Raw genomic sequence first — 25,960 nt, forward strand, 5'->3', positions numbered from 1 at the left:
CCCAACATAAAGGTCTATAACTCTAAAGGATCAAATTGAATCAGTCACCAAGGTGTTTGAATTTTCATCACAATTTGCTGCTGCTTCAGTTATGACTAGAGTAGATAAAGAGCCCACACGATGGCTGACATGCAGGGATCAGGAGCGTGGGGCTTCGTTGGTGACAAGATTAGGTAAACTTGCGCAGGACCTAAGATTAAACTGCTCTTGCTCTTGTCCCCATGGGTTGTGGGGGGACAGGACATCGCACCAGGTATCACTGGATGGTGGTATTTGGGTAAAGTTCCATCTCTGCCTTTTGCTTTCCAGCCTGGTGACTTGATGGAGCTTAGGCTTACTGTCCTGCTTGTAAAATGGTAAGAGTGCCTATGTGCATAAGGGGTTAACTGAGAGAATTAAGGTAAAACAGTACAATACCAAGCAAATGGAGATGATGACTGGCAAGTGAAGGTAAATGTCAATAAACAATATGTGAAGAAATGGGTCATCTGGTCACCTTACACTGATAGTGAGATTGGAGGTGAGCAACCGTTCTTTGAAAACAAATAGAAATGTGTGTTTCTGTGTGCGTGTGTGTGGTCAGACCCACAGATAACTTTTTTAAATAGATGTATAAAGTAGATAATCTCCTTTATGTTTTGGAGATTTTAAATTTATTTTTATTGTTTGTTTTTTGGTAATTATTTTCTTCCTGTCCAAGGAAATGTGCAGCTGCAGGAGATGCTGTAGCTGAACTCACTTCTGAAGGTGAGATGTCTTTTGAACGACCCCGGACACACAGAAATGAAACTCTCAGGGCAGTGGTGAGCCTGTGATATTTGGAGCCAATATGTAAAAGTAAAGTTCTATTAAAGTATGTTTTAAAAAGTTACAGCCTTAAAAACATTATTTTCTTATCAAAATCATGCGTGTTTTTAGAGAAAATCTAGAATATAGCAAAGCAAAGAGGAAAATAAAATATTCGTATAGTCCTACCTCCAAAGATACAACTAGGCAACCTCTGCTCTCTTACTGTCCAGATTTTCTCTCTTAAAAATGGGTCTATACTCTAGTTGCTGTAATAATATTTTAGTTTTTTAAACAGTTACTTTTCTTGTCATGAAACATTCTCCTCGTATGTATATATTTTTCAAAATTGAAATTGCTTTATTGTTTTGCCTGGCTATAAATGTAATACTCAAATGGAAGAAATACATATATATAAACAAGAAGGTAAAAACGACCTGTAGTCTGCCACCACCCCCAACCCCTGTAACAGAGCTAACATTTTGGCACATACTCTTTCTGACTATTTTTTTCTAACACGTGTTTCTTACACACACGTAATTCACTTCTCCTCCAAGATTGAGTTCATATAACATCTAATGTTTTATAACCTGATTTTTAAATTTAAAACTACACTGTGAATATTTTTTTCAGTTACTAGTAAGCATTCTTGCACAGCATTATTTTAATGGCTCTCGTTACATTGTATGGATGTATTATCATTTATTTCACTGGTAATTTTTAACATGTTCTCAACATGCTCACAATCGCTGGTGCATATCTTTGCTGTTAATCCTTGTGCATAACCATAATAACCTTTTCATGATAAGTTTGTAGAAGTGGAATTGCTGGATCAGAAAAAATATATATATACAACTTTAAGTTTCTTGATTATACGTTACCAAATTTCCTTTTGTAATGGTGGTACAAATCTGTGCTCCCAGCATATGAATGGGCTCATTTATCAGCACTCTCATCTATCTGAAATATTATATTCTGGTATAATCTGGTAAAATGCATTTTTAAAATGCATTGCTTATTTTGTTTGTTGTTTAAACAACTCATATATATATATATATATGTATATATATTTGAAAATGAAAGTTTATTTAAGCAACTCATACATATATATATGAAAGCTTGTATTTGGATTTAATTTTTATTAGTGTTTATTAATCTCTAAATTACTGATTTTCTGGTTTCTTTCTTTCAGTATATATATTTTTAAAACATTCATTTATTTAAAGCACCTGGGGTTTCTTTTGGTGTAAGACATGAAGGACTAAAGCTTAATTTTTTCCAAAGAGTTTCACCACCTTTTATGTATATAGTCCATTCTTTCCCCATGTATGTGAATGCCACTTGTATCATGTATTCTGTATATGCTAATGGGGTCTATTCTTGTATCACTTATTTTTAAAATTATTTTCATTGTTTATTTATTTATTTTTTATATAAGTTTCAGGTGTACAAAGCAAAATAATAATTAAACATTTACACCCCTCACAAAGTGATAACCCCCCCAAGTCTACTACCCTTCTGACATCGTATATAGCTGTTACAATACCATTAACTAGTATATTCCCTATGTTGTACTTTACATCCCATGATTACCTATATAAATTTAATTATAGCTGACATTCTATATTATCCGACATCAGTTTCAGGTGTACAGTGTAGTGGTCAGGCGTCTAGACAATCTATGAAGTGATTCCCCCCCCGCCCCCGCCAATAAGTCCAGTTGTATCCCTTCATTTTAATCATTGGAACTAATAACTGTAAATTGACCAGTATGTATCTATATAGCAGCCCGTAATCTGATTGGGAGGGAGAGGCTCTTGCCTTTGAGAAAAAACTTTTCTGATTTTAAAAGGATAGGTGAGTCTTGTTCGTCATCTGTGCAATTTTTCTCTCAGCTAGGACTTACGGATGGGAAAAGCAGAACATCACGGTGAGGAAGCAGAACTCCAGAATGCAGAACATGGCGAACCAGTAATGAAGCTTGTGGGCAAACTTTTGTTCCCCGAGCCCCCCTTCAGTTTCTTCACAGTAGAAACTGAAGATCAGCCTTAGCGATTCTGATTCTGACACTTTGAGAAGTCAGCCAAGTTCTGGGACCCTGATAAGAAATTGAAAATGAGGAGTTTGGGGAGGTGAAAGAGGTATTGTTTGTTCTCAAGCTTTTAGAAAACAAAACAGATGATCCACAGAGTCATGCCCCATTAAGTCAATAATTTCGTTGTATCAGTGCTTGAAATGCCACCTTTTTAAATGTAGAAACGAATAATATGTTTAGCTACTATAGTAACAAATTAGACTTCTGTGAAAAAAGTTTAAATGAATGAAAATTGTGCCCTCTCATCTGATCGTACTTATGAATAACCTGGGTGTTCACACCACGAACCCACCCAGAGTAGCACAGTGTATCTGCAATGATGAATTGTAATTTGAGGTAAATATAGAGGAGAAAATAAATTACCTTGAACAATCAAAATCTAAAAACAAAGTATGAGGAGATATATAAAATAAGGTGAAGGGCACAATAACATCAAGTTTTTACGTAGTACCAAATGAACTGACGTGAGTGGGGAATGAACGTTGAACACTAATAGGTGGTGTGCCATTATGCCACCACCATTTCTGCCCCCCACTCCATGCCATTGTGAGTTTGCCCTTATTCACGGCTCCCTCTGTGTATAAGCTTGGTGAGCTGCCCTAAATCCTATTTGGAATTAGGCAGCACAAGAATAAATAAAAATATTGATGCTTAGGCTCTTTCTGATACATTGTAAAATTGAATTTTAACAGTCAAATTAATCAAAATAGAAGGAGGAATACATTTGTCTTAATCTCCCATTACTAAAGTGAAACTAGTTCCTTTTCCAGGGGAACTTTTGTTTTTTGACACGCGTGCCCAATGTTTGCAGTCAGACGAGTGTCTACAGTGGCATTTGCCTGTTCACGCAGTCATATATGCTCAGCTATAGATGTGTATAGGGTTTTCTGCAGGTGATTCTTTGCTTTACAAAAATAGGATCATATTTTAAATACTGTCTCCCTAAGGATTCCTAGCAAGCTCACCAAATCATTCTTTTAAGTCATTCTTTTGATGGCTGCTTGATATGTTTGGCTGTGGATAGATCACAGTTTATTTAGTGACTCCCTATTGATGAACTTTCCAGTTTTTATTTTGCCCTAACAAATAAAATTGAAATAATCATTTTCGTGTATTTATTCTAATGTAATGATGCTTTTGCTTTATAGGGAACATATTCCCAGGAGTGCTGAGTTAGAGTATGTGATTTATACTGGGCGTTACTAAATACTGCCAAACTGTTTTCCAAAAGGCTATAATGCTTCATAATACCATCAGCAACCCCCGTGAATGCCCTTGTCCACATCCTCTCCAGCCGTGAGTGGGATCACTCTTTTACATTTTCATCCACCCAGTGACATTTGTATGCAAACGACAGATTTCGATTTTTCTGGAAAATGTATTCTTAACCTTGACTGAGTCACAAGTCATTCTGTGAAGACGAAATTTTGGTGTAGAGGTCATGGTAGGAGATTGAGAACATGTGAATCAACCTTCCTCTCTTAAACATGCAGATACACTCAAAGGTTTTAATTTAGTTTGGATGCTAAATGCAGGGCAGAGGGTGGGGAGATTTTGAGTTAACATCAGTAGGGTCTGATCAGGCTGAACGAGGGGACAGCTGTTGGTTGAAAGGCCCAGTACATCATAATAACCAGGAGTACTTTACAAGGCAAACATCCCTGCCCCCATCTCACCTGCCATACACAGGAGCACACTCACTCTGAAATGACGTAGACAAAATCCCAATAGAATTATTCTTTCTTCCACAGATAAGTTCCCTATGTGCTGGGTAGGCTGGCAGAGTCCTGACAGAGGAAGATGTGAAGAACCGTTAGAGCAAGGACTGTTCTTATCTGAGTCCCAGCACGCGTTTCTTCTTACCTCCTTCAACCCCACCCTTACCCCCATACCACAGGATGGGCTGTCAGAGATGGGATTCTGAGCCTCTGGGGAGGCAGGCTTTGAGCGGGTGCTCAGGAAAGGACTTCCACTCAAGCCTCCTTCTCTTGTGGAATTCACCCTTCCTCCCCTTCCCGAAACCAAAGCCTCAGTGTGGCTGTATGGAAGGCAATGGGATGGAAGGGACAGCTCACACTCTACCTCCTGCCTTGCCCACCCAGAGGCTCGATGATCTCCAGCCAGTCCCATCTTTTGTGTTGGCTAAGTCTCCCATTGCTCTTTGTTCCCCAGGCCTGCCAGGCTTGGCTGAGACCTGGAGTTGGGTGATGGTGGAGGGACCGGAGTAATGGCCTCTTGCTTGGCCTGGTCTTACCCAGCCAGCAGGTCTAGCCAAGCAGCCAGCTTTTGGCCCACAGGATGCTGAAGGGGGAATGGGAGGGGTGTGTTGGGGGAGGTAGGCCCCCACCTCCCCGCCAACACTTCAAACCTTCCCCTCTTAACTTTGCTCCCACCCAACCGCAGAGACCTCCACAAAATCTACTGTGAGAGGCTACAAACTCTTTTATCAGCAGAACAAAATTTTTTTGAGGAGGCAATTATGTCTTTTGCCCTTGAGCATAATCTGGCTGTTTACCTATTCTCTTGTTTATCGTCCGTCTGAGGCTGGCACTGGGGTGCGGCAAATGAGGTGCTGAGGGCATACACTGTCAGTCACACAAGGGCTGGTCTTGTGTCTGTGTCCCTGAGATGGTGTAAGCCCATGGCATTAGGGACAGTGTCTGTCCATGTGTTCACATGTTAGTGCCAAGAACACGATAGGTGCTCAATTAATATCTAATTTGTTGAGCTCGTATTCTCCAAGGTGTTTGTTGACTGTACATGGTAGAGTGAACATTCAGAAGTGGGGGCAATTCACGTTCTCACAGCCTGGAGGTGCCTAGAAAAGCTGGGTCAGATGCCAGCAGGAGAGGCGCTGACAGGGACACCGAGGGAGGGTGGTGCTCCCAGCTCACTAACATCGGGAGCAGAACCCACTTGCGGGAGCCGGAGGACCGGCTTCCTTTATTCATTCATTTAGATTCTGGCTTCAAGGCTTGGGAATGCTGACCATTTGTACAGGGGGCGAGACGGGTCCAGAGGGCTCCCGCAGGCCTTGGTCCCACCAGGAGATGAGGGACGGGCTAGTAAGGAGGGAACTGAGGCCTAGAAGCTAAGTACGATGAGCAAGATGTGTGCCATGGAGGCTGTGTCTGTTCTGGTCAATGCCCGCCCCCGCCCCGTTCCAGCACTGGGCAAGCGGGGCACACAGAAAGTGCCCCAAATAACTGTATTTGTACTGCCAGCCAGATAGCTAAAGAGGAGCACCGACTGCAGAGGGACAGGATGAGTTCACTCATAGAGGAGGTATAGAATGGGAAATGGTCCGAAATTAAAAATATATGAAAAGAGATGTCGATGGTTTCCGTTCATATTCAGAAGCTGTAAGGTGAGCTCTTAAAGTGGGTAGTCGCATGTAAAAGGCAGTAATTGAATGGAAAAAAACCTCAATCCTGGATAGCCAATGGTACTGTGCAGGAATAGAAGTGCCCTTTTAGCACTTCTGTGTTCAGCTCGATAAGAATCACATGTGTCATGCATATGTCTGTGAATCCCCAACTGATGCGGTATGGGGAACAGGGTTTCCTTCTGTTTGAGTCGATGCACTGAGTTATGTAGCCAGGAGGACTCTAGAAACCAGTGACTCAAGGTCCCCGAGGAGTGACGGGAGTGACGCATCTGAGGAGGTTTCCCAAGAAATGAGAGGAAATCTCTTTCATCCTCCACACCTGGAAAGTCCTCTGAAGACAGGGCTCTTTCTCTCTTTCTTTTTGACTGAGTGATAGATTCGGATCAGCTTCACAGCCTACACAGGGCCGGGGATCACGTTCCGATAACAAGTTGCCCACTTCCTACAGGTATAGACACAAGCTGCTGGGGTGGGGGTGGGGATGAGTAAGGATGAAAGGAAGGAGGTGGTGTAGGAGCCCCCTTCCTCCTTTGACCGTGGCTCTGCTGGGCGCCACAGCTGCAGGCTGCTGCCCAGAGTTCTTCACTCCTGCTGAGAGGGAGTGGAGGAAACCAGCCCTGCTCCCAGACCTTCCTACCTATAGTCGTTCAAAGACCATAGCAAGACTGAGAGGGAGATGCTCCTGGTGGTCGCATTTCAAAGGCGAGAACCCAGGCTCACTTGGGTTACCTATTATTGCTTGCCCAAGACTGCACAGCTAACAGAGTTAGGCTCGGTTGTCCAGCCACCTCAGCATGCACCACCTTCACTTCCACGGTACAGTTTTAAAAATCATAATTTATGAACAAATCTCTCATTGATGGATATTTAAGCTGATTCCAATTTTTGAATAGTGCAGTGAGCAGAACTTCTTTTAAAAGAGGCTGTTTCTTTCTTTTCTTTTTCCCCAAACGTTTGTTGTATCCCAATTACGAAAGTAATATATGATGGTTGTAAAAATTCATACGACACTGAAATGAACAACTGGGAAATGGAAATTCCCCAAATAACTGCCATTAACAGCTTAGAATATATCTTTTAGACCTTTTTCTACGCTTAAACAAACAAATGTGTCCATAGGCCTTAATATATTATTAGAGAAAAAAAATAAATTTGCAGGACAATATTATGAGATTCCACTTTTTAAATTCTGTATCTCATGCATTATATATTATAGTTATAAGGTTGCAATTTTCTCTTTAAAAAAGTACATGCAGAAAAAATCTGGAAGAGCAAGAAACTCAAATACTGATTCTACACATTTCTGTAATGTTCTGTACTTGAATTTAAAAAGCATCTCTCTATTGACGTATAATCTATATCTATGTTCATGTCTATATTTGAAAGTCAACATATCATGAGCTCAATGACTTTTCACAAAACTGAACACACCCTATGACCAGTCCCCAGGTGGATAAGCAGGACGTGCCAACCCCCAAACCTTGTGTTCCCTTGTATTGGTTACCCTGAACCAAGAGCAACCATATCCTGACTTCTAACGTACATTTGTTTTATCTGTGCTTGAATTTTAACAGTAAGCACACTGTTAAACGTGCTTACTGGATTTACATTATGTGCTTATTGGATTTAAATGTGCTTATTGGATTTAAAACGAGAATAATCAATACAGATGTTGTTAAAATATATGCAGATAGAGTGGCCATCATTTGATGCCAGCATTTATGGATCTAGCTCACTCCTTACTAGTTGCATGGACTCTCTTATAAGGCTGTATCACAATTAATCTAACTGGCTCCTTTTGGTGGACATTTGCATTGTTTCCAATTGTTGGCAAACAAGCAGCACTACAAGAAACAATTTGATGTGTATTTCGTTGTGCATATATGTGTGTGTGTGTGTTTGTTTTTAAGATAAATGCCTACATGTGGCATTGGTAGTTAAGAGATAGCTAAACAAAAATTTTATTTTTGATATTTTGCCATAATGGCCCTCCAGAAAAAAGTAACAGCTCAGTTTCTTCTTCAAAACAAGTCAGGTGCTAGGTGCAGACGTCCTTACCGCAGGCCCTGCTGCGGGCAGCTGAGCCTGCTCCCTGGGCAGGCCAAGCCGAGCGTGCTGCCTGGCAGGTGCCTGTTGCACAGAAAACAGACCCAGGAGCACACCACCCCCACCCTCTACCCCACAACTTTGTCCCCCCATGAACTTGTGAAGAACTAAACGCAATCACAAAGACAGTAGCAGAGAGACACTGTTAAATAGCAGAACCTGTAGCGAGTCGAGGGCCTTGAGGCCTTTTGCAACTTACTTCTGCGGTGGACTGGCTTTGAGCCCTCAGGGAGGGCAGGCCAGCCGTCTGGGCTTTAGTCTCTTATCATTCACACGGGCCGTCTCCAAGCAAGCAGCCCACCTCAAAAGTGAACCCTGGAAGAGTCTGGTCCCAGCAACCCTGGCCCTTTTCCCCTCCCCTTGGCCTTGGGAGGCAGCCTGTCCTGTTGCCCTCAAAGCTCATAAGTAGGAAACTTCTGCTTCTCTTGAGTACACCCTTCTAACTCCCACCAACACACCCAATTCTCTTGTGCCCTCCAATCCCACAGATACCATCTCAGATGCCAGGAGATGGTCATACTGCCCCTTCTTCACATTCTGTGGCTGCCAGAGAGGCCTCTGAACAGGCCTGGTTTGCCAATGCCCTCTTAAATAGCACTTCCCAGTCCAGAGCTGGGCTGGAAAAGCAGATGGGACTCTCTTCTTCTTTGACGTGGGCCTGGTGCTTCTGTTAATGCAGCCCAAAGTTGCATTCTTTTTTTTTTTTTTTTTGGCTCAATAGCTCTTATGCTGCTAAAGCCCAGGTAGGTAGCTAGATCCCTGGACTTTTTCAAAAGGCACAAGATCTTCATCTTGACTGCCCTCTCCAGTTCAGTATTGTCTCCTTGCATTTTCCTTCTCTGATCATTGAAGCTGAGACAGTATAAAAATTAATAGACATGTCACAGAGACCTTGATGTCTCTCACCTTTTCTTTGGTGCAAGGTTACCGGCGTTGACACCAGGAGTCCCTGGGGTTCCACCCTCAATAGACATGAACAGGTGCCAGTGAAGGCAGCTTGGGAGTAGGCCAGAATACCTCAGCTCCAGGTGCCAGGTGCCAGGTCGGTAAGCCCTGGTGCTTACCAACCTCTCAGGCCTCCTCTACACCTGCAACATGGACTACTGCATGTTGTGGGGGTAAATGAGGATGCAAAATGAGGACGTACGCGTTTTATCTTTACTTCTTTCTAACTGAGCATCAACACCTTTGCTGTATAGATGGGCTTTCATGCTTTGACATCACATGCTCCACTTGCATCTTTTACTCAGGACTTTATTTTTACAACCAAGACATTTACATAAAAAGAAGAAGTGTGAGAAGAAAGGCCCAGTGGAAAGCAACAGCTCCCCACAAAATGGGAAGGCAGAAGTGAAAGCCGAGGAACTTCCTTATGGAAGATGAAGTCCCTTCCTGCACCCAAACCCACAAGTTCCCAGCCCCAGAGAAGGTCTTCAGAGACTGAAATGACTGTGACAGCCAGGTCAGCCCCTCCTGGAAGCTTCATTTTCAAGTTGTGTTCTTGTCTCTCATGCTCTCTGTGGGGACAGTCAACCCCAGCCTGGGAAGAACAAGGGAGATCCATTCCAGCACTATTCCATTATTCAGGACTCAATGTCACTGCCCTATTAGGGCAAAGCAACTTGCAAGAACCTGTGTGGACAGCCAACACAAAGGCCCTGGCCCAGCCCGTGGTGAATGCAGGAGCCGGAAGTGGTATCATAGGCGGCATTTCTTACTCAATCCTCCAGTGGGCCCTTGTGTTGCAGGAAGTGACCTGGGTTTCTGAAGCCTTCTCTCTAAGACTTTCGATGACCAACTAACAAGTTGTTCCCATGCACAAGGTCCACAGAAAGAATGTGCAGTAGTTAAAAGCAGGCAGCTTCAGCAGGTCAGTGAAATTTCCATTCAGAGTGTCCCTTTTCTCTCATGTTTCCAGATCTCACTCATTACTGACCAACGTATTTTGACAGCAGGACACCAAAAGCGTATTCTCTGCTCATTTATAAAACCTGAAAACAACAGCAAGTTGTGAAACCACTTATTTTCAGGTAAATGCTATTGAATTGCCTATAACAGCGACAAAAGGCAAATGAGGATGCCAGGCTCCTCTCCAAGTTAGTAGCCTGAGGCTGGGAGTTTTCTGTTAGTATGTTTTTAGGGCCCACCTTCATCATTAAAAACATTTTAAAGCTAAAAAAAAAAAAGAAAGAAAGAAAGAAAAAGAAAAAGAAAGCAACCCAAAGGACTCTAGCTTTGAATAGTGTTACTTCCTGCAGTACCTTCTTTCTAAGATAAGCTATTCACAAATGTACACCAAGAGGCCAGAAGAAGGTGGCCTGCTGACAGGATGATTTTCTAAGGCCAGTTAGCGGTAGGGGAACATCTTCCCCAAACTGAAGCTTGAGTTTGGAACAGCTTATCTGTGAGGCCCGTGGACTATTTTGTCCACACCTGGATCACGATAGCAAAACTAGAGGTGGTTTTCAAACTTTTTTTTTTAGCCACAAACCCCTTTGTTCAAATGATGCCTACAGGTAAATGTAACTGTAGGCAACAGATGAGAGCAAAGCTGTGAGCCGAGGGTGAGGGGTGCTCAGGGCCTTATCCATGACCACCCTCAACCCCTTCCCTGCCTCTGCTGAACCTCGGAAACCTTGGGTTTGCCAAAGCATGAGGTCCCACAAACTTGTGTCAAATTACTAGGGAACAAGTTAAAATGAAGGTGTGAGTGAGGGGCAGAATCCCAGGCAGTCCTCCGAAGGGCCTCATTCTCCATAAAAGAACATTCTGGAGGTTTAGGCTTAGACAGATACACTCAAGTCACTGTCTCTTAGGTAGGGGCTAGTTTCTAAATCCAGCACATAAGTTGAAAATTGCACACAATCAAAATTATCATTGAAAATTGCCCATAAAATACAGTGGGTGTGTGTAAGCAATGATATACACAAAAATGATGTATATAATAATGTAGAGCATATAACACAGATCATTTATATGGAAATTATAATTTTAGAGTATTTAAAAATAGACTTTGTTTCTTGGTTGTTGGCCTCGTAGAATTGCCTTTGCCTAAGTGACTAAGCTTGTGATTGGACTCCATGGCACTAGGGACTGAACACGTTATGGGTGCTGACCCCAGTAAGTCCTCACAGTAGCCGTGAGGTTGGTGCTCTTATCCCATTTTGCAGATGAGGTATCAGAGGCTCAGAGAGGTGAAGTGACTCGTCTGCAGTCACATGGTTGGTGAGTGGCAGACAGGGTTCAAATCCAGATCTGCCTCCTCCTGGAGGAAGAAAAAGCAATCCAAGAACACTGTCCATGGCCTAAGGGGGGGTCTGGAAGTCCTTGAGGCTGGGAGCAGCCACTAACTTCTGGCCTTTCCTGTGCTTACACAGCTCAGTGGGACAAAAAGACGAGGGTTTTTAGCTCCTGTGTCTACGGGGGCCAGCCGGTCATGTTTGCTAACTCCTGAGACCCAGGTGGGGTCGAGGAGGAAGTGGGACTAAGGCAGAGCAACACCCAACACCAGGAGGGAAGGCAGCTACAGTGGCGGAGGGCGCCAGCCTTGGGGTGAACCCACTTGCTTTCAAACCCAATTCTGCTCTTTACTATCCCAAACACTCTGAGCAACTTTTTCAACTGGTCTGGAAAAATAACCCTCCTAGGTCATGCAGGACCAAATCGAATGAAATAATGGGCAGGAAAAGAGTTTGGGATCTTCTGCTGTGTTCTATGCAAAGAGCTGCTTGCTATCATCTGGAGGCTGAAGTTTACCGCACTTGTAATCCACTTCAACTCCTAATCAGTGTTTTGTTTGTTTTGGTTATCTCTTTTCCTGAACTCTATCACCCCATCGATTTATACAGCCTAGGATGTTTTTGAAGGTGGCGTCTGGCTTGAGCTCCTTGCAGTTGGAGGCTGTGAGCAGCAGCAGGGACTGAGGTAGTCAGGACCCCACCCAGGGCAGAGGCGCAGGCACTTCTTCAAGGCCCCAAGCACTTACTGTTTCATGAAGCGAAGCCGGGCTCTCCTCTGACGGCCTAAAAGAAGCCAAGATCATCAGTTGGCATGGGCTGGGCCGCTGACACCAAGCCCCCGAGAGTAAGGAGGGTGATAAGAGGGACAACAACACCTCAGACCACTTCCCTGGTGCCAGGCTGTGCTTCAACTTCACGGGTTTTAACTCCCTTCATGCTCACAGCAAACCTACGAGTTGGATACGACGCGTATTTCTCTCCATTTTGTATGCGAGGAAACTCAGGCAGGGAGCAAGTATGTTACTAACTTGCCCAAAGTCACACAGCTAGTATGTGGTAAAGCCAGAATTCACACTCAGGCAACCTACTCCAGTCTATTTATCCTTAAACATGCTGTCTTGCCCTTCTTCATAGCAGGTCAGGAACGAAAGGTTGTACAGACAGGTGTTCTGAAACTACAGCATGTGTATTCGGGAAATGTGCAAGGTTTCCCATTGGGATGAAGAAAGGACATATGAGCATGGCTCTTTACAAGATTATCTCATCCTTTATTGCTTTTTATTTTTGATTTAATAACATACATAATATATTAAATAAATAAATATAGCTAATTGAGGTTACTGTTTAGTATTTTTAAACTTTTTACTAAAAAGGTCCTTTTAATTTAAATGTTTGAACTTTCATGGAGCTCTTAGAACGGGATAAATGGATCCTTTGTGGGTGGCAATTGTATGCAAAAATGTGCCCATGACACATTTCTCTGGAAGAGGGTCCATAATTGTCATCGCACTTTCAAAGCAGTCTGTGACCTCTAGAAGAGCCACTGATCTAGTCAGTGCCCCTGCAGGCCTCCCCGTCCCATTTTACAGAAGCCCAAAAAGAGTAAGAGACTGGCTTGAGGTGGCACAGGTGAGCCTGGGGTGCTGGGCTCTCAGGCAGCTGTGTGGGTCTCCCCTGCAGCTGGGGGACCCACAGAAGAAGATGGTGGAGAGCAGCAGCCATTTCTGAGTTTCCCTGCAGCCTCACAGAGAAGGAGGATTTTGAGTTTCTGGGAACATAACCCAAACCCCAGTTCAATCTCTTCTATGTACTGCTTCCATCCCAACTGCTCACAGGAGTTCCCACTTACTGAGCCATACCCCCGCTGGGCACTTTGGGCAGGGCTTTACAAACAGCAACCCTGGAAGGTAGACAATATTGCCCCTGGGTGGGACAGCTGAGGCTCAGAGAGGCCAGGGCATGCACCCAACGTCACTAAGTCAGGAAGCAGCAGCGCTGGATTCAAACCTAGGTTTGTCTGACTTCAGAGACAGGGTGGTCCCCGACCCCTGCAGTATGGCCTCATGCCAAGAATCACCTCTGGAACTCCCTCCAGTTCTCAGGGTGCAAACTTCCATCAGGCTCCCATCTGCCTTCCTCCCCTAGAGAAGGAAGAGCCTCCAGGGATACCTCCAACAGCAAAAATGGGTCACCATGATGGCCCAACAGGGGGACAACTTACGGAATAGGTGGATGGCCACACCCAAGGACACCAGCAGAATCAGGACACCGGCCAGTAGCAGACCGAGGATAAGGGGGACACAGGGCAGGCCTGGAAGATGCATATATTGAACATTTGAGACACACAATAAATATGAAGAGGGAACAATCAACTAGAAGCCCACTTTCCAGAAAATACCAGTGTTTGAGTAGTTCCTCTTAGTCTTTCTTCTAGGCACTTTAAACACATTGACATAATTTTATATGTAAAATTTCATGTCCCACATCCAAATTTAAAAAAATTATTAATTAAACTCAGGAGATATTTATGTTAAAAGGAAATAGACAATTTTCGCGACTGATAATGGGATTTTTGCTGCTTATTTTTAAAACTTTTATTTTAATTTCGTAAGAAGTAGCTGAATAGATTTTCACTATAAAAGATTCAAGTGTATGTCCCTTGACATCCTTATTCCCTCACAGCAGTAAATGTCATTGTTAATGTGGTACCTTTCTCTTGACATTTTCACATACATAATTTACATAGACACATATAGTTTTTTAAAAAAGTGAGTGGATTTTACAGTACAAATTGTTCTGCAATCATTTTTTTTCCCTTCACTTAAAACATATCTGCCCATTGTTTTTTCTAGCAGTGTAACATTTGAAGTATGGATGTACTGTGGATTATTTTGCCGTCAGTGGCATTTTGTTACCTGTGTTTTACTTTTACAAACAACTCCGCAGAGAACATCCTGGTATGTTTCTTCTTATGGAGGAGCCTGCCTGACACAGATACTGAAAACAGGAACTAATAAACCATAGACTATGTCCATTTTAAATTGTAATAGATACTGTCAAATGCATTCCAAACAGGCTGCCCTGACATCCATTCCCAACCTTCAATTGTGCACCCTGCTGATTATCAAAGGTTTTAATTTTCGCCAGTCCAGTGGGTGAAAAATGATATTTTACTTCAATTCCCTAATTACTTGTCAGCTTCAGCCTATTTTCATATATTGGCCACGTCTTTTTCTTCTAAGAGTTGCCTGTTTATTCCTTTGCCCATTTCGTATGCCATTGAAACAGCAGAGTTTATATTACAAATGCCCCAGATGCCTCTTTGACACCCTCCGTGCCCTCTGGTTGGTTTCTGTGAGTAGTTGAGGGGCAGAACCAGGACTCATGGGTGAAAAGGGCGAGGCTGAAGATTTGGGATCAAGGTGAAAAAAATTAGAAAGAGTTTTGGATATTAGGGAAGGGAGAGAATTTTTACTGAATACCTATTATGTGCCAAATATAATACTAACTACAAACTTCCATCTTGTGAGGAAGGAGGGTATTACTATCATTTTTATCTCTCATTTTACAGTTCAGAAAAATCAAGAGTCAAAGACATTAAATTACATGCCCAAGGTTACCCAGCTACTAAAACGCAGGACCAGGGTATGAACCTGGATCCTCCAAGTTCGAAAGCCCTGCAGGCACCACCACGACAGCTTGAGGGCATGAGAGATAGTGAGGAAATGGAGTTGGCCCCTCCACGGGAGGGAGCCTGCCATCGCCAAGGCTGGAGGGTGCCATGTGGAGGGGCGATTCCTGCACTGGGTGGAAGGTTGGGTGAGAGGCCCTTGGAAGTCCTTGCCACCTCTGAGATACAACGGTGTCTATCTGCCTCCCTCTCACCTCCTCCATGTTTTCCCAACCTGGATGAATCTCAAAAACATGATGGTAAGTGAAAGAAGCCAGGCATGAAAGACCACGTATTTATATGAAATGTCCAGAAAAGGCACATCTATAAAGACAGAAAGTAGATTAGTGGTTGCCAGGGGCTGGGGTGGGAACAGAGACTAGCTGTAAACAAGTATAAAGGATCTTCTTGGGGTGATGGAAATGTTCTAAAACTAGATTGTGGTGATGGTTGCATAACTTGGTAAATTTACAAAAATCATTGAGTTTTATGCTTAAAATGTGTGAATTTTATGACATGCAAATTATACCTTGATGAAGTTTTTTTTTTTTTTTTTGGGGGGGGTTGCTTTTGTTGTTTTAGTAATAGAGGTGGGTGAAGGCTGCAGGGTGGTGCAGGGCACAGAGGTCCTCTCCTTCTGAGGGAGGGTGGGTCAGGGGAAGCTTCCTGAAGGGTGGTCATAACTGAACTGGAGGCCCGCAGTGCAGCTAGAGGTCTGCAGTGTAGCATGATCATCTACCCAAAATGTGACTCCAGGAAAAGCTGTTGTTTCTGATGAAGGCAGTGAAAAGCCTGGTTGGGTGGGGGAAGCTGGTAGCCAGGGCCACATCAGTGACACATGGCCTAGCTTTTTCACCTCACTTGGGTCTTGGGCTCTCCTTAGGTCTGGATCTTATCACATTTCTCTTGCAACAGTAGGTTAGAAATTGTCCCCCAAGACCTCCCAGTATCTCTCAAAGGATAGCCCTAAGTCCTCCCCATGGTGGCCATGGGGGTTTCATTCATAATAAGCTTTGAGCTCTGTCTGGGTGCCCTGCCAAGCTGATACCTTGTGTATAGGATCTCATTTAATCCTGCTTTCCCTTTAGCCAGGTAAATGTCCCCATTTTACAAATGAGGAAACTGAGGTTCAGAAAGGTGACTCACTTGCTTAAGTTCACACGGTATAAGCAGTGGTAGACTGGGATTCCAACCGAGGCCTGGCTGACTTACCACTGGGCAACACTGCCCCATGGCCCCCACCCTAAGTGCAACATCCATCTAACCCCCCTCCCACTCCACTTGACCATCTCCACACATCCTGGTTACGCTAAACAAACTGCTAATGTTTTATCTCCATTTTGCCCCAGGATTTCACTAAGGGTTGATACAAGAAATGACGCAAGAAATCTGAAGACCTTCGTTCCATCATTTACGAAAGTGTTGCTGAAATTGTTTGTGTCCGCCTCTTCAGGGCCCTGTTGTATTTGCTCTTGGTGCCCTTTTTTGTTGTATCCTGCTTGGAATCCTTTAGGCAAAACTGTGGGGCATAAACTTTGTAAAACGAGGTCACTCTGCCTCCACGTTTATGTTCCCCAAGTCTCTGTCCTCTGTACATGGATTCTGATGTTCTTTTTGCTGTGATCTCATGTGGCAGCTTGTCGCTTCCATCTCCTCAACCCTGTTAGATGCTTCTCCCAGACTCTTTCTGGTACTTTATATGTATTTAAGACAAAGCAACCCCAGCAGCATGAAGCAGCCTGGTGTGTTTGCTTGTGGTTTTTATCTATGGGTTGGAGCAGATGGCACTTTCTGTTTGTCACCAGTAACTTTTGGGGGACAGAGCTCAATATTTTTCCAGAAACACATGTGGCTGATGAATTCAAGGAAAGTGTGTGTGTGTGTGTGTGTGTGTGTGTGTGTGTACTACAGTTGCAGTGTCTGGTGTGTATAGCACAGAGCGTCAAGCTGGTTCACTCACTAACAAACATATATTAAACACATACTGTGTGTTAGATCCTCTGCTAGGTATCAAAACTGGGAAAGTTTAAAGCTCTGGTCCTTTGGGTTGGGTTTTTTGTTAGTTTGTTAGTTAACAGCTTTATTGAGATATAATTTACATATTACAAAATTCACCTGTTTAAATGGTATAATTTAATGTGGTTTTTTTTTTTTTGTAAATTCACAGAAATGTGCAACCATCACCACAATCTAATTTTAAAACATTTGGCCCCCCAAAGGAAATCTTGTACCTATTAGCAATCACTCCCTATTCCTTCCCCAACTCCCCAGCCTTAGGCAACTGCAAATCTACTTTCTGTCTTTATGGAATATCATATTCTGGACATTTCATATCAATGGGATTGTATAACACAGAGCTTTTTTGCAACTAGCTTCTTCCACGCATAATATTTTCAAGGTTCATCCATGTTGTAGCATGAATAGTACGAGGTCTGACAATTAAGTTCGAGAACTCATCCTAGAAAAAGCGCTACATACCTCATTGCTGAATAGCACTATGGTCACCTTTGAAGTACTCCCCTTGGGAAGCTATGCACTGACACCAGCTCCTAGTCCACCCTTCAAAGCAATTTTGGAACTCTTTTTCTGGAATGGCCATCAGAGCTGTTGTTCTACTACCCTTGATGTCCTGAATGTCATCAAAATGTCTTCCTTTTAATATTTCCTTTAGCTTCAGGTAAGGAAAGCAATGATTGGGGGCTAGATCAGGTGAGTAGGGAGGGTGTTCCAATATAGTTATTTGTTTACTGGCTAAAAACTCCCTCACAGACAGTCCTGTGTGAGCTGGTGCATTGTCGTGAAGCAAGAGCCATGAATTGTTGGCGAAAAGTTCAGGTCGTCTAACTTTTTCATGCAGCCTTTTCAGCACTTCCAAATAGTAAACTTAGTTAACTGTTTGTCCAGTTGGTACAAATTCATAATGAATAATCCCTCTGATCTCAAAAAAGGTTAGCAACATTGTTGCGACAAGTTCGCAAACTTAATTGTCAGACCTTGTACTTAATTCTTCATTATGACCAAATAATATTTCATTGTATGGATATGCTATATTTTGTTAATCCATTCATCAGTTGGTGGACATTTGAATTGTTTCTACTTTCGGGCTATTATGAATAATGCTGATAAGAAAATCTGTGTGCAAATTTTGGGTGGACGTACCTTTCATTGTTTTGTCCTGTGACAATTGGTGAGTATGTCCCCCACTAGACTGTGAGCTGCTGGAGGACAGCATTGCTGTCATACGCAGCTTCCCTTCCGACCCCAGCTCAGGACCAGAGAAACAGGCTCAAATATCTGCACTTGGGAAGGGCTTGCGGAAGGAAGGAAGGAAGGAAGGAAGGAAGGAAGGAAGGAAGGAAGTTAGGAAGGAAGGAAGGAAGGGAGAAAGGAAGGAAAGAAGGAAGAAGGAAGGGAGGGAGGGAAAAAAGGAAGGCAGTGAGTGAGACTATCTCCTGTTCTTCTGAGAGTCCAGGGGGACAGAAGAACTCACCTTTCCGGGTCACCGGCCTCGTGTTCTGGCACTTTCTTTTCTTAGGGGTGGTCTTCTTTGTGGGCTGGGGAGTGGTGGGAAGGACATCAACTATAGAAAGCAAGCAAAATACATATCTTAGCCAGGTAAACAGCAAGTGGACTTAGAAACAAAATTTAAAACTGCACGTCTTACCTCTAGACACTGAAGTCCTTATAACTCTTCCCTAGGCTGCTACAGGGCTTGAAGGTCACAGAACAATAAAATGTTTTATCTGCTTCCCCAACTCTCAGATCTATCTGTGGGCCTAGTGGTGGAGGTTAGCTTGGTGTCCTGGAGAGAGAGGGGTTCTGGAGCTACACAGATCTGAACAGAGCCCCAGCACCCCTGATTAACCACTGTGTGACTTGGGGCAAGTCCTATCACTTTTTTTCTGCCTCAGTTTTCCCATCTCTGCTGAAATAAAGAGGGTCCCCACCTCCTTCTTGGGGTTATTGTGAGAATCAAAGGGGACAGTGTGCCCAGCAAAGTGTGAAGGAGACATGACTCCACCTGGCTGAAGACATGGATCCACATGGGCTGAAGCCAGAGTCCCCAAGCCCTTGGTATGACCCGTCAAGCCCTAAGCGAGTAGAGGAAGCTCACGGAAACGGGGTGGGTGCCTTTTTCTGTATGTACAATACCATGATATTGGGGTTTTCTTTCCTTCTCAGGTGTCTTTAAACATCATATACTATCAGAGCCAGAGGGATCTTTAGTCTAGTCTCAACCTTTAATTTCGAAGGTGAACGCCAGCAAAATTAAGGGGAGGGGCTGACCCCCAGGTCTACAGTGGAAAGGGACCCCAAACCCCTCTCCTGACACCTGGGTGGGTCATTCCTCTATTTTGTTCTAATTCAGTATCACATCCTGAAGTGTTGGGATACAGCAGTGGGACAAGTACACAGAGCACAGGGAGACGCTGAGGACAGAGGTGCTGACAAATGGTGTGAGGACCGGGTGCCACTGAATCCAACCTTCTTCTGTGGGTTGAGGAAAGACATTTCACTGAAATGATTTTCTACAAAATGATAGGAGAGGGAATAGGGTGACACCATGAGCTTAAACTCTAGAGTCAAGGAGACAGGGAGGGGCAGCCAAAAATTGGTCACTTTGGGCTGGCTTCTTCCATATAAAAAGTGGACGCTTCAGACCCTCACCACCCTGAACCTCCTGTGGAAATTAGAGAAAACACGTTCTGCTCTGCCTGTATCATGAGCTTTTGAGAAAAGCCAGCTAAATAGAATGCACGCTTACTAAGCTACCATGTGCTAGTGGCAGGGCCAAGCACTTCAGCTTAAGTTTGTTAAACGCAACAGTTTTTGGGACAGACACTATTATCCCCATTTTATCCCCGAGGAAGCCAGACTGAAAAAACTTGCCCAAAGTTTGAGAGGCAGTAAACAGCAGAGCCAGGATCTGAGTCAAAAGACTCTGATTCTAGGCTCTCATTGCACCACACTGACTCGGGTGCAAATGCCTTTTTTCACAAAAAGTCATGCACATCAGGTTGACCCAAGGCCCTGGTCATCAGAGTGCTGGGGGAAACTAGTATAAAAGGTAAAACAACACGAGCTATAATGCTCTGAGGGTGTGCTAGGGCCCGGCCCTCGGTGAGGGGGTGTCGTAGCATTCTGCTATGGCCTTCAATCCTCCAGACCCTAGCTAGGTGTGTTCATTCCCCTTACTTTACACACCAGAGGGCACAGAGGTCTCTCAGTGGGTCAGTGGAGAGCCTGGCAAGGGAGCCAGCTCTGTAGGACCTCAGCGTCTTGGCTGGGCACAGTAGCCTGGGTCTGATGGGAGTTTGTGGATAAGCTTGTGGCATTTTCATTTCTTCTTGCCCAGAGCTTTGATGCTTCCTGACACTCCCTCCCCGCAGTTCAAATCTGTCCCCTCGCTTCTGTTTGAAAAGGACAGGCCTTTTGAACCCATTTTCAGGCTTAAGGGGCATGAAAAAGGCCCTCATTCCCCAGATACTTTCTCTACCACCTGGCTCCTTTTTCAAAATGCACTGGCCTCTGGCAGGAGGTGGACTCTGAGTCTGGATCCCCTGCCCCTGTGGAGGTGATATGGTCGCAAGTGCATGCTTTGTGGAGGGATTGCCATTCCCAAGAATTGGGCAGTAGGAGGGTTTGGGAATATCAAAACCAGGAGTGAGTGGGTGGTGGCAGAGATTGGGAGCTTCTGAAAACCAGTTGTGCTTATTTCACAATCCACCTTTCTTGGGCCCTGAAATCTCATTAATGGGAAGATTTGAGACTTACAGAAACAAAAACAATAAACCAAACCCAAACCCCAAACCCCCAAAAGCCCAATTTCTAATACAGGAATCAGTTGACAACCCCCAAAGGATGCCATGGTTTCTTGCCCAGAGAGGTTACGTTCCCCCCTCCCACCTCCTGATTTAAGAGCCATAGCTGGTGAGATGTGACAGGGCATCACTCTGTTTTTTGTCTTCCTTATTGTGCTGCTGTCCACAGCTGTTCCTGTACCTCCCATGTCGAGTGGTCAAATTCCTGGGGGGCCCCCTTGTCACTCTTAGTGCCCCCAGTGAGAGAAGAGCCCAGGTGAGCAGGAAGCTGGACAGTGAGAGGCCTGCAGGGGAGTGGCCCCGGCCATGGACTAACTTGGGGAGGGGGCTAAAGCCAAACGTGGGCCTTTGAGAATTTCTGCCGCGATTCCTTTGCACCCTTGCTTAATTCTCCCTGTCCAATATGGCAGCCACTTGCCACGTTTGCCAGTCTGACCTGAGCTGTGCTCTACATGTAAAACACACATGGAAAGCTTAGTATGAAAAGGGAATACAAAATATTTTAGTAATAATTTCATCTTGATTACATTTCGAAATGATATTTTTGATAAATTGAGTTAAAATACATGATGTAAATCAATTTCACATGTTTCTTTTTACTTTTTTCAACATGGCGAACAGAAAGTTTTAAATTACCTCTGTGGCTCGCAGTATATTTTTACTGGATGTGCTGCTGTAACTTATGAGGATCTGCAGCTTCTAAGGGCTGGAGAGGTCATGGAGGCCATCAGCAGCTCCATGATACAGATAAGAAAACTGAGGCCCAGGGAGGGGAGTGACCTGCCAAAGGCACACTGTGAATTTGCAGCAGAATTTGCAACTGGGCATGGGGTCCTGTCTCCTCATTCCCACCAACTCTGGGTGTGGGTTCAAGCCATAGGCCCTCATGCAGACTGTGAGGGCATCTGCCCCTCCACTGGCCCTATGTGCGCACTCAGAGGGGATTTCATCAGGCCTGGGGACTCTGTCCAATCCAGCCACAGCCTCAGGTGGGCCTGATGTGGCTGGAGGACAATGCTTCCTGTCTCCATAAGAAGCACTGATGGTTCTAAGCATCCCATTTACAATGGGAATCATAGTAGGACCTACCTCCCAGCATGGTTGGCAGCATTAAGTGAAATAACACAAAACACTTACATGTGCTTGGCCCTAGGTAAGTCTCAAGATATATTTTCTGTTACTATTAGCTGTAGTGCTACTGCTCACGCCGTCATCACTTCCCGCAGAGTTAGGCTTGCTGAGAGTGGAGGCAGCACCCATGCCTGGCTTGTGCCTGGCACACGTAGGTGCTCAATGCTCATCAATAGTATTGAGCCAGAGTCTTACCGACACTCAGTTGAGTTCCTTTCCCAAAGGTCAGCTCAGGGTTCCCCATGGTCATGCAGAAGTACATTCCACTGTCTGAAGGCTTCACATTTATGAGACTGAGATTGGATCGGGTCACCTCCCGGGACACATTTAGCTTCTCCTGCTCCACACCCTCGCCATACAAAACCCCTTTGATGGAATCCCAGACGACCAGGAACTCATAGTGACTGACTGGGGCCTGGCGCTGTCTCAGCCAGAAGATGCGTGGATTAGAGAAGGAGGATTTGGCTTCACAGGACAGATTCACCCTTTGGTTGGTCTGAACCTGCGTGTACGTAGGATTCTGAACGAGTACAGAGCTGCCATGGAGAGCTAGGAGAAAACAGAAAGAGCAAAGGCTATCAGCACGTTTTCCTGACCACAGTGGTGGAGTATGACAGTCACCCCGTGTCTAGTATCAAAGGAAAAGCCATGGAAGAAGCTGCCCAATGGCAGGGTGTGGGGCTGTTGCAAATGCAGCTGGTGGCTCCTGGACTCAAGAGCTTAAGCAGCCCACCTCCCAGGAGATTATCTGCAAGGCGGATGTTTCCTCTGTCCAGCTACAAAAGCTAGAGGGGAGAGAGCGGCCATTTGGTGATTGCATGCTTACAAGCCTGGCTCTATGCATAATTATTTCAGTCAAGCCTCAAACTTACTTTGGGATTTCTATCCCCATTACACAGATGAGGAAATTGAGTCATGAAGTTACTTGTTCAAAATCCCACTTACAGCTAATAAGGGACCTGGGATTCAAACTCAAAGATTCAAAGTCTGAAGTCAAAGCCTTTCACCTTGCCCTGCTAACAATGTATACACCTCCAATAGGCTCCAAGCAGCTGAAGGAGACCCAGAACAAGCTGGGAGACGAGCTCAGAATCTCAGGCAGAGCACAGGGCTGGGCTGGCCAACCTAAAATAGGGCCAACCACAGTTTCTGGACAGCAATGACAACCAGCAAGAGGAAATCACTGTCCGCTGGTAGGCATAATTAATGCCCATTGCAGCCATTGATAGGTCACTGGATCCCCTTCCTGAGTGGAAAGACAGATACCCCAGAAGCAGGGCTGGGAGTTCATTTTAGTCTCAGACAGGAAGCACTTCAAGTAGGGGATTGTTCATGGAAAACTAGAGCAGAACTCACAGACCTGATCTTGAAGCCAGTCTGTGCCCCGCACCAGCTGTGGAACCTCAGGCAAATCATGGAGCCTGTCCCTTCTCTCTAAAAGGAAGGCAGCTTGGGGCCATTGTCCTGCCTGCCTCTAAGGGTTAGCATGTCCAAGAAAGCAAACTGAAAAGCAAGCACTGTATACGGGCAAAGCTTTATCCACGTGCCTTACATATCAGGGGTGGCTACTGGCAGCAAATGAAATTATAAGGAGGATTAGAAGGGGTCCTTCACAGCCAAGTCCAGCAAACTGAACCTGACTTAGTAAGCCTTTCCTTTTAGCTGTGGGGCAGAGGGATAGCCTGCAGGCCAGGGTAGAGACCAAGGAGCAGCAAGGCAAAGACCTGGGTAGGCCAAAGAGGCCAGAGGATGTGTGTGTGTGTGTGTGTGTGTGTGTGTGTGTATGTCTCTGTGTGTGTGTGTCCAAGAGGAGCTGGCTTACTAATGTAGTGGCCCATGTTCCTACTTATACTTGCCCTCAGGTTCCATTGCCTCATAGTGGACTTCTCTAATACTGATGAAATGAACTTAAAATTTTCATTGACTCCATTCACAGACCACTGTGAGCTTCCGCTTGCATCAAGATGGTACCCCGGGCCCAAGCGACTGCTGGGCCTTCTCTTTTCTCCCCACATATCACACTGCCTATTCAGCAGAATAGAGGTTCTTCATTATGTTGAGTCACTGACCTCTTAGGGGAGACAATAAGAATAGAAAATGCCAGTATTTACTGAATGCAGTACATGCATTATCTCATTTAATTGTCACCAAATCCTGTTTTACACCCATTTTACATCTGAGGAAACAGAGATCTCAGGAAGGTTAAGAACATGCTCAAGGTCACATAGCCTGTATATGGTCGATTCAGATTGAAACCCAGGTCTGTAGCCCCAGAACCTGAGCTTTGAGCCACTCCCTGAATTGAGGAAACCTGTAGTTCCTGGATCGTGGACATGTGCTTGTGTGCACATAGTGGGACCACAAATAAACAGACTCCCGAAGACCTTCCAAAAAAGCCCAGAAGTGACTCCTCAAGGGGTAAAGGGGTCAGAACGGGCACCAGGCTGTTTGTGTACGTTCCCCCTCCTGCGTCCTAACATGAAGGCTTCCTGGCTGACACACACCCTGGTCTCTCTCTTGTGACCACTTGCTGTTCAGCCCCTGGAGACTGAACACCCAGCAGTGACCAAGCCCCGTCTATGTGCCGGACACAGAGCGAGGCCTTGTCGCATGTACGGTCTCATTTGATCCATTTGATCAGTAACCCAGTGACTCCATTCTCAGAGGGACCTGCTGCTTCTAAAATGATTGGCAATAACTTTAGTAGCTTTGAATGGCCTGAACTAGCTTCTACATCAGATGTTGAGCTTACAGGGTCAGAGGCCGGGCTGGCAGGCCTTGTCACCCCTAGCGGGATGACCAGCTTTGGGCTTTTGTGCAAGATGGCGAATCAACCACGGGTTAGTGGGCAGTTGGGGGGGTTGGGGGACTTCTAAAAGGTATTCTGACTGGGCTTAGTCAGAGGCACAGTCTTGACTCCCCCTTCCATTCCACTTGCAACATCTCAACTCCAACACCGCTTGTTACTAGAGTCACACTATACACCCCACGCCCCAGGGAATACTGGGGAAACTGAGGACCCTGAAGGAATACTCGGCCATACCTATCCGAGAACTGGCAACAACCCGGTATTTGGCTGATTGTACTTCAAAAACTTGCCTGAAAGTAATGAAAATGTGTCTACAGAACCCTGCGCCAAGTGAGGGACATCAAAGCCAGAAGAGGGCCGCTGGCACTTTCCTGGGAGCACATCCTTGCAGGGACCCTGGAAAAGGGCATTTTTCCTTCCTCTCTGGACCTCCTCGCTCTTTCTCTTTTCTTCTTTCTATCTCCTTACCTCCTTACCTCCCTCCCTACTGTCCTCTTCTCCCTGTCTCCCCTTTCCCTAGCTCCAAGCTTTGGGCAGAGGTGGCCTCAGTCCTGGGGCTTCCCAGATCTCTGGGGTAATGAGCTCCCTGGAGGATTTTCCTTTCCACCCTGAGGATCTGTGGCTGCTGCTCCATCTCCAGGTGCCCCGCAGCCCCGGGCTCTGGGACCTGCATCTACCGGGACAGCCTTTTCTAAACTCCACCGCTCAGGCTGTTCGCTGGTGCAGCACAGCCCACCCGCCTCAGCCCCGTGCACCTCCAGTCTCCCCCGCTTACCCGCCAGCTGTGCGGCGAGGAAGAGCCAGAGACCACGAAGCAGCATCTTGGCCTGGACACCTGGTACCTGCCAGGCTCCGCTGAGATAGTCCAAGCTGGGGGATGGGAGGGGTGGGGAGCGGGACCGGGCGGGGCGGCA

The 25,960-nt window shown here is 45.1% G+C and overlaps 1 protein-coding gene and 1 long non-coding RNA gene across 2 annotated transcripts; both read right to left on the reverse strand.

Annotated features, from left to right (window-relative positions):
- Positions 1–2,175: 2,175 nt before the first annotated feature.
- LOC141571842 (uncharacterized) lies at positions 2,176–8,917 on the reverse strand. Its single transcript, XR_012496900.1, has 3 exons — positions 8,575–8,917; positions 4,558–4,668; positions 2,176–2,884 (listed from the first exon to the last, which is right to left on the reverse strand). It is a non-coding gene; the product is annotated as an uncharacterized LOC141571842 (long non-coding RNA).
- A 696-nt stretch (positions 8,918–9,613) lies between these two features.
- CD8B (CD8 subunit beta) lies at positions 9,614–25,954 on the reverse strand. The gene is made up of 6 exons (XM_019749186.2): positions 25,822–25,954; positions 22,433–22,786; positions 18,775–18,864; positions 13,836–13,925; positions 12,361–12,397; positions 9,614–10,366 (listed from the first exon to the last, which is right to left on the reverse strand). The coding sequence occupies exons 1-6, from the start codon at positions 25,865–25,867 to the stop codon at positions 10,354–10,356; spliced, it is 630 nt and encodes a 209-aa protein (XP_019604745.1). The 5' UTR covers positions 25,868–25,954; the 3' UTR covers positions 9,614–10,353.
- Between the last annotated feature and the right edge of the window lie 6 nt (positions 25,955–25,960).

The sequence above is a fragment of the Rhinolophus sinicus genome, linkage group LG05 (genome assembly GCF_036562045.2).
Source record: "Rhinolophus sinicus isolate RSC01 linkage group LG05, ASM3656204v1, whole genome shotgun sequence".
NCBI lineage: Eukaryota > Metazoa > Chordata > Mammalia > Chiroptera > Rhinolophidae > Rhinolophus > Rhinolophus sinicus.

Excerpts from the sequence above, each read along its gene's own strand:
- CD8B (XM_019749186.2), bottom strand. The coding sequence starts at position 25,867 with ATGCTGCTTCGTGGTCTCTGGCTCTTCCTCGCCGCACAGCTGGCGG. Across the intron at positions 22,787-25,821 it reads CCTCGCCGCACAGCTGGCGG|CTCTCCATGGCAGCTCTGTA; the intron begins GTAAGCGGGGGA and ends GTTTTCTCCTAG. Across the intron at positions 18,865-22,432 it reads AGGAACTCAACTGAGTGTCG|TTGATGTCCTTCCCACCACT; the intron begins GTAAGACTCTGG and ends TGCTTTCTATAG.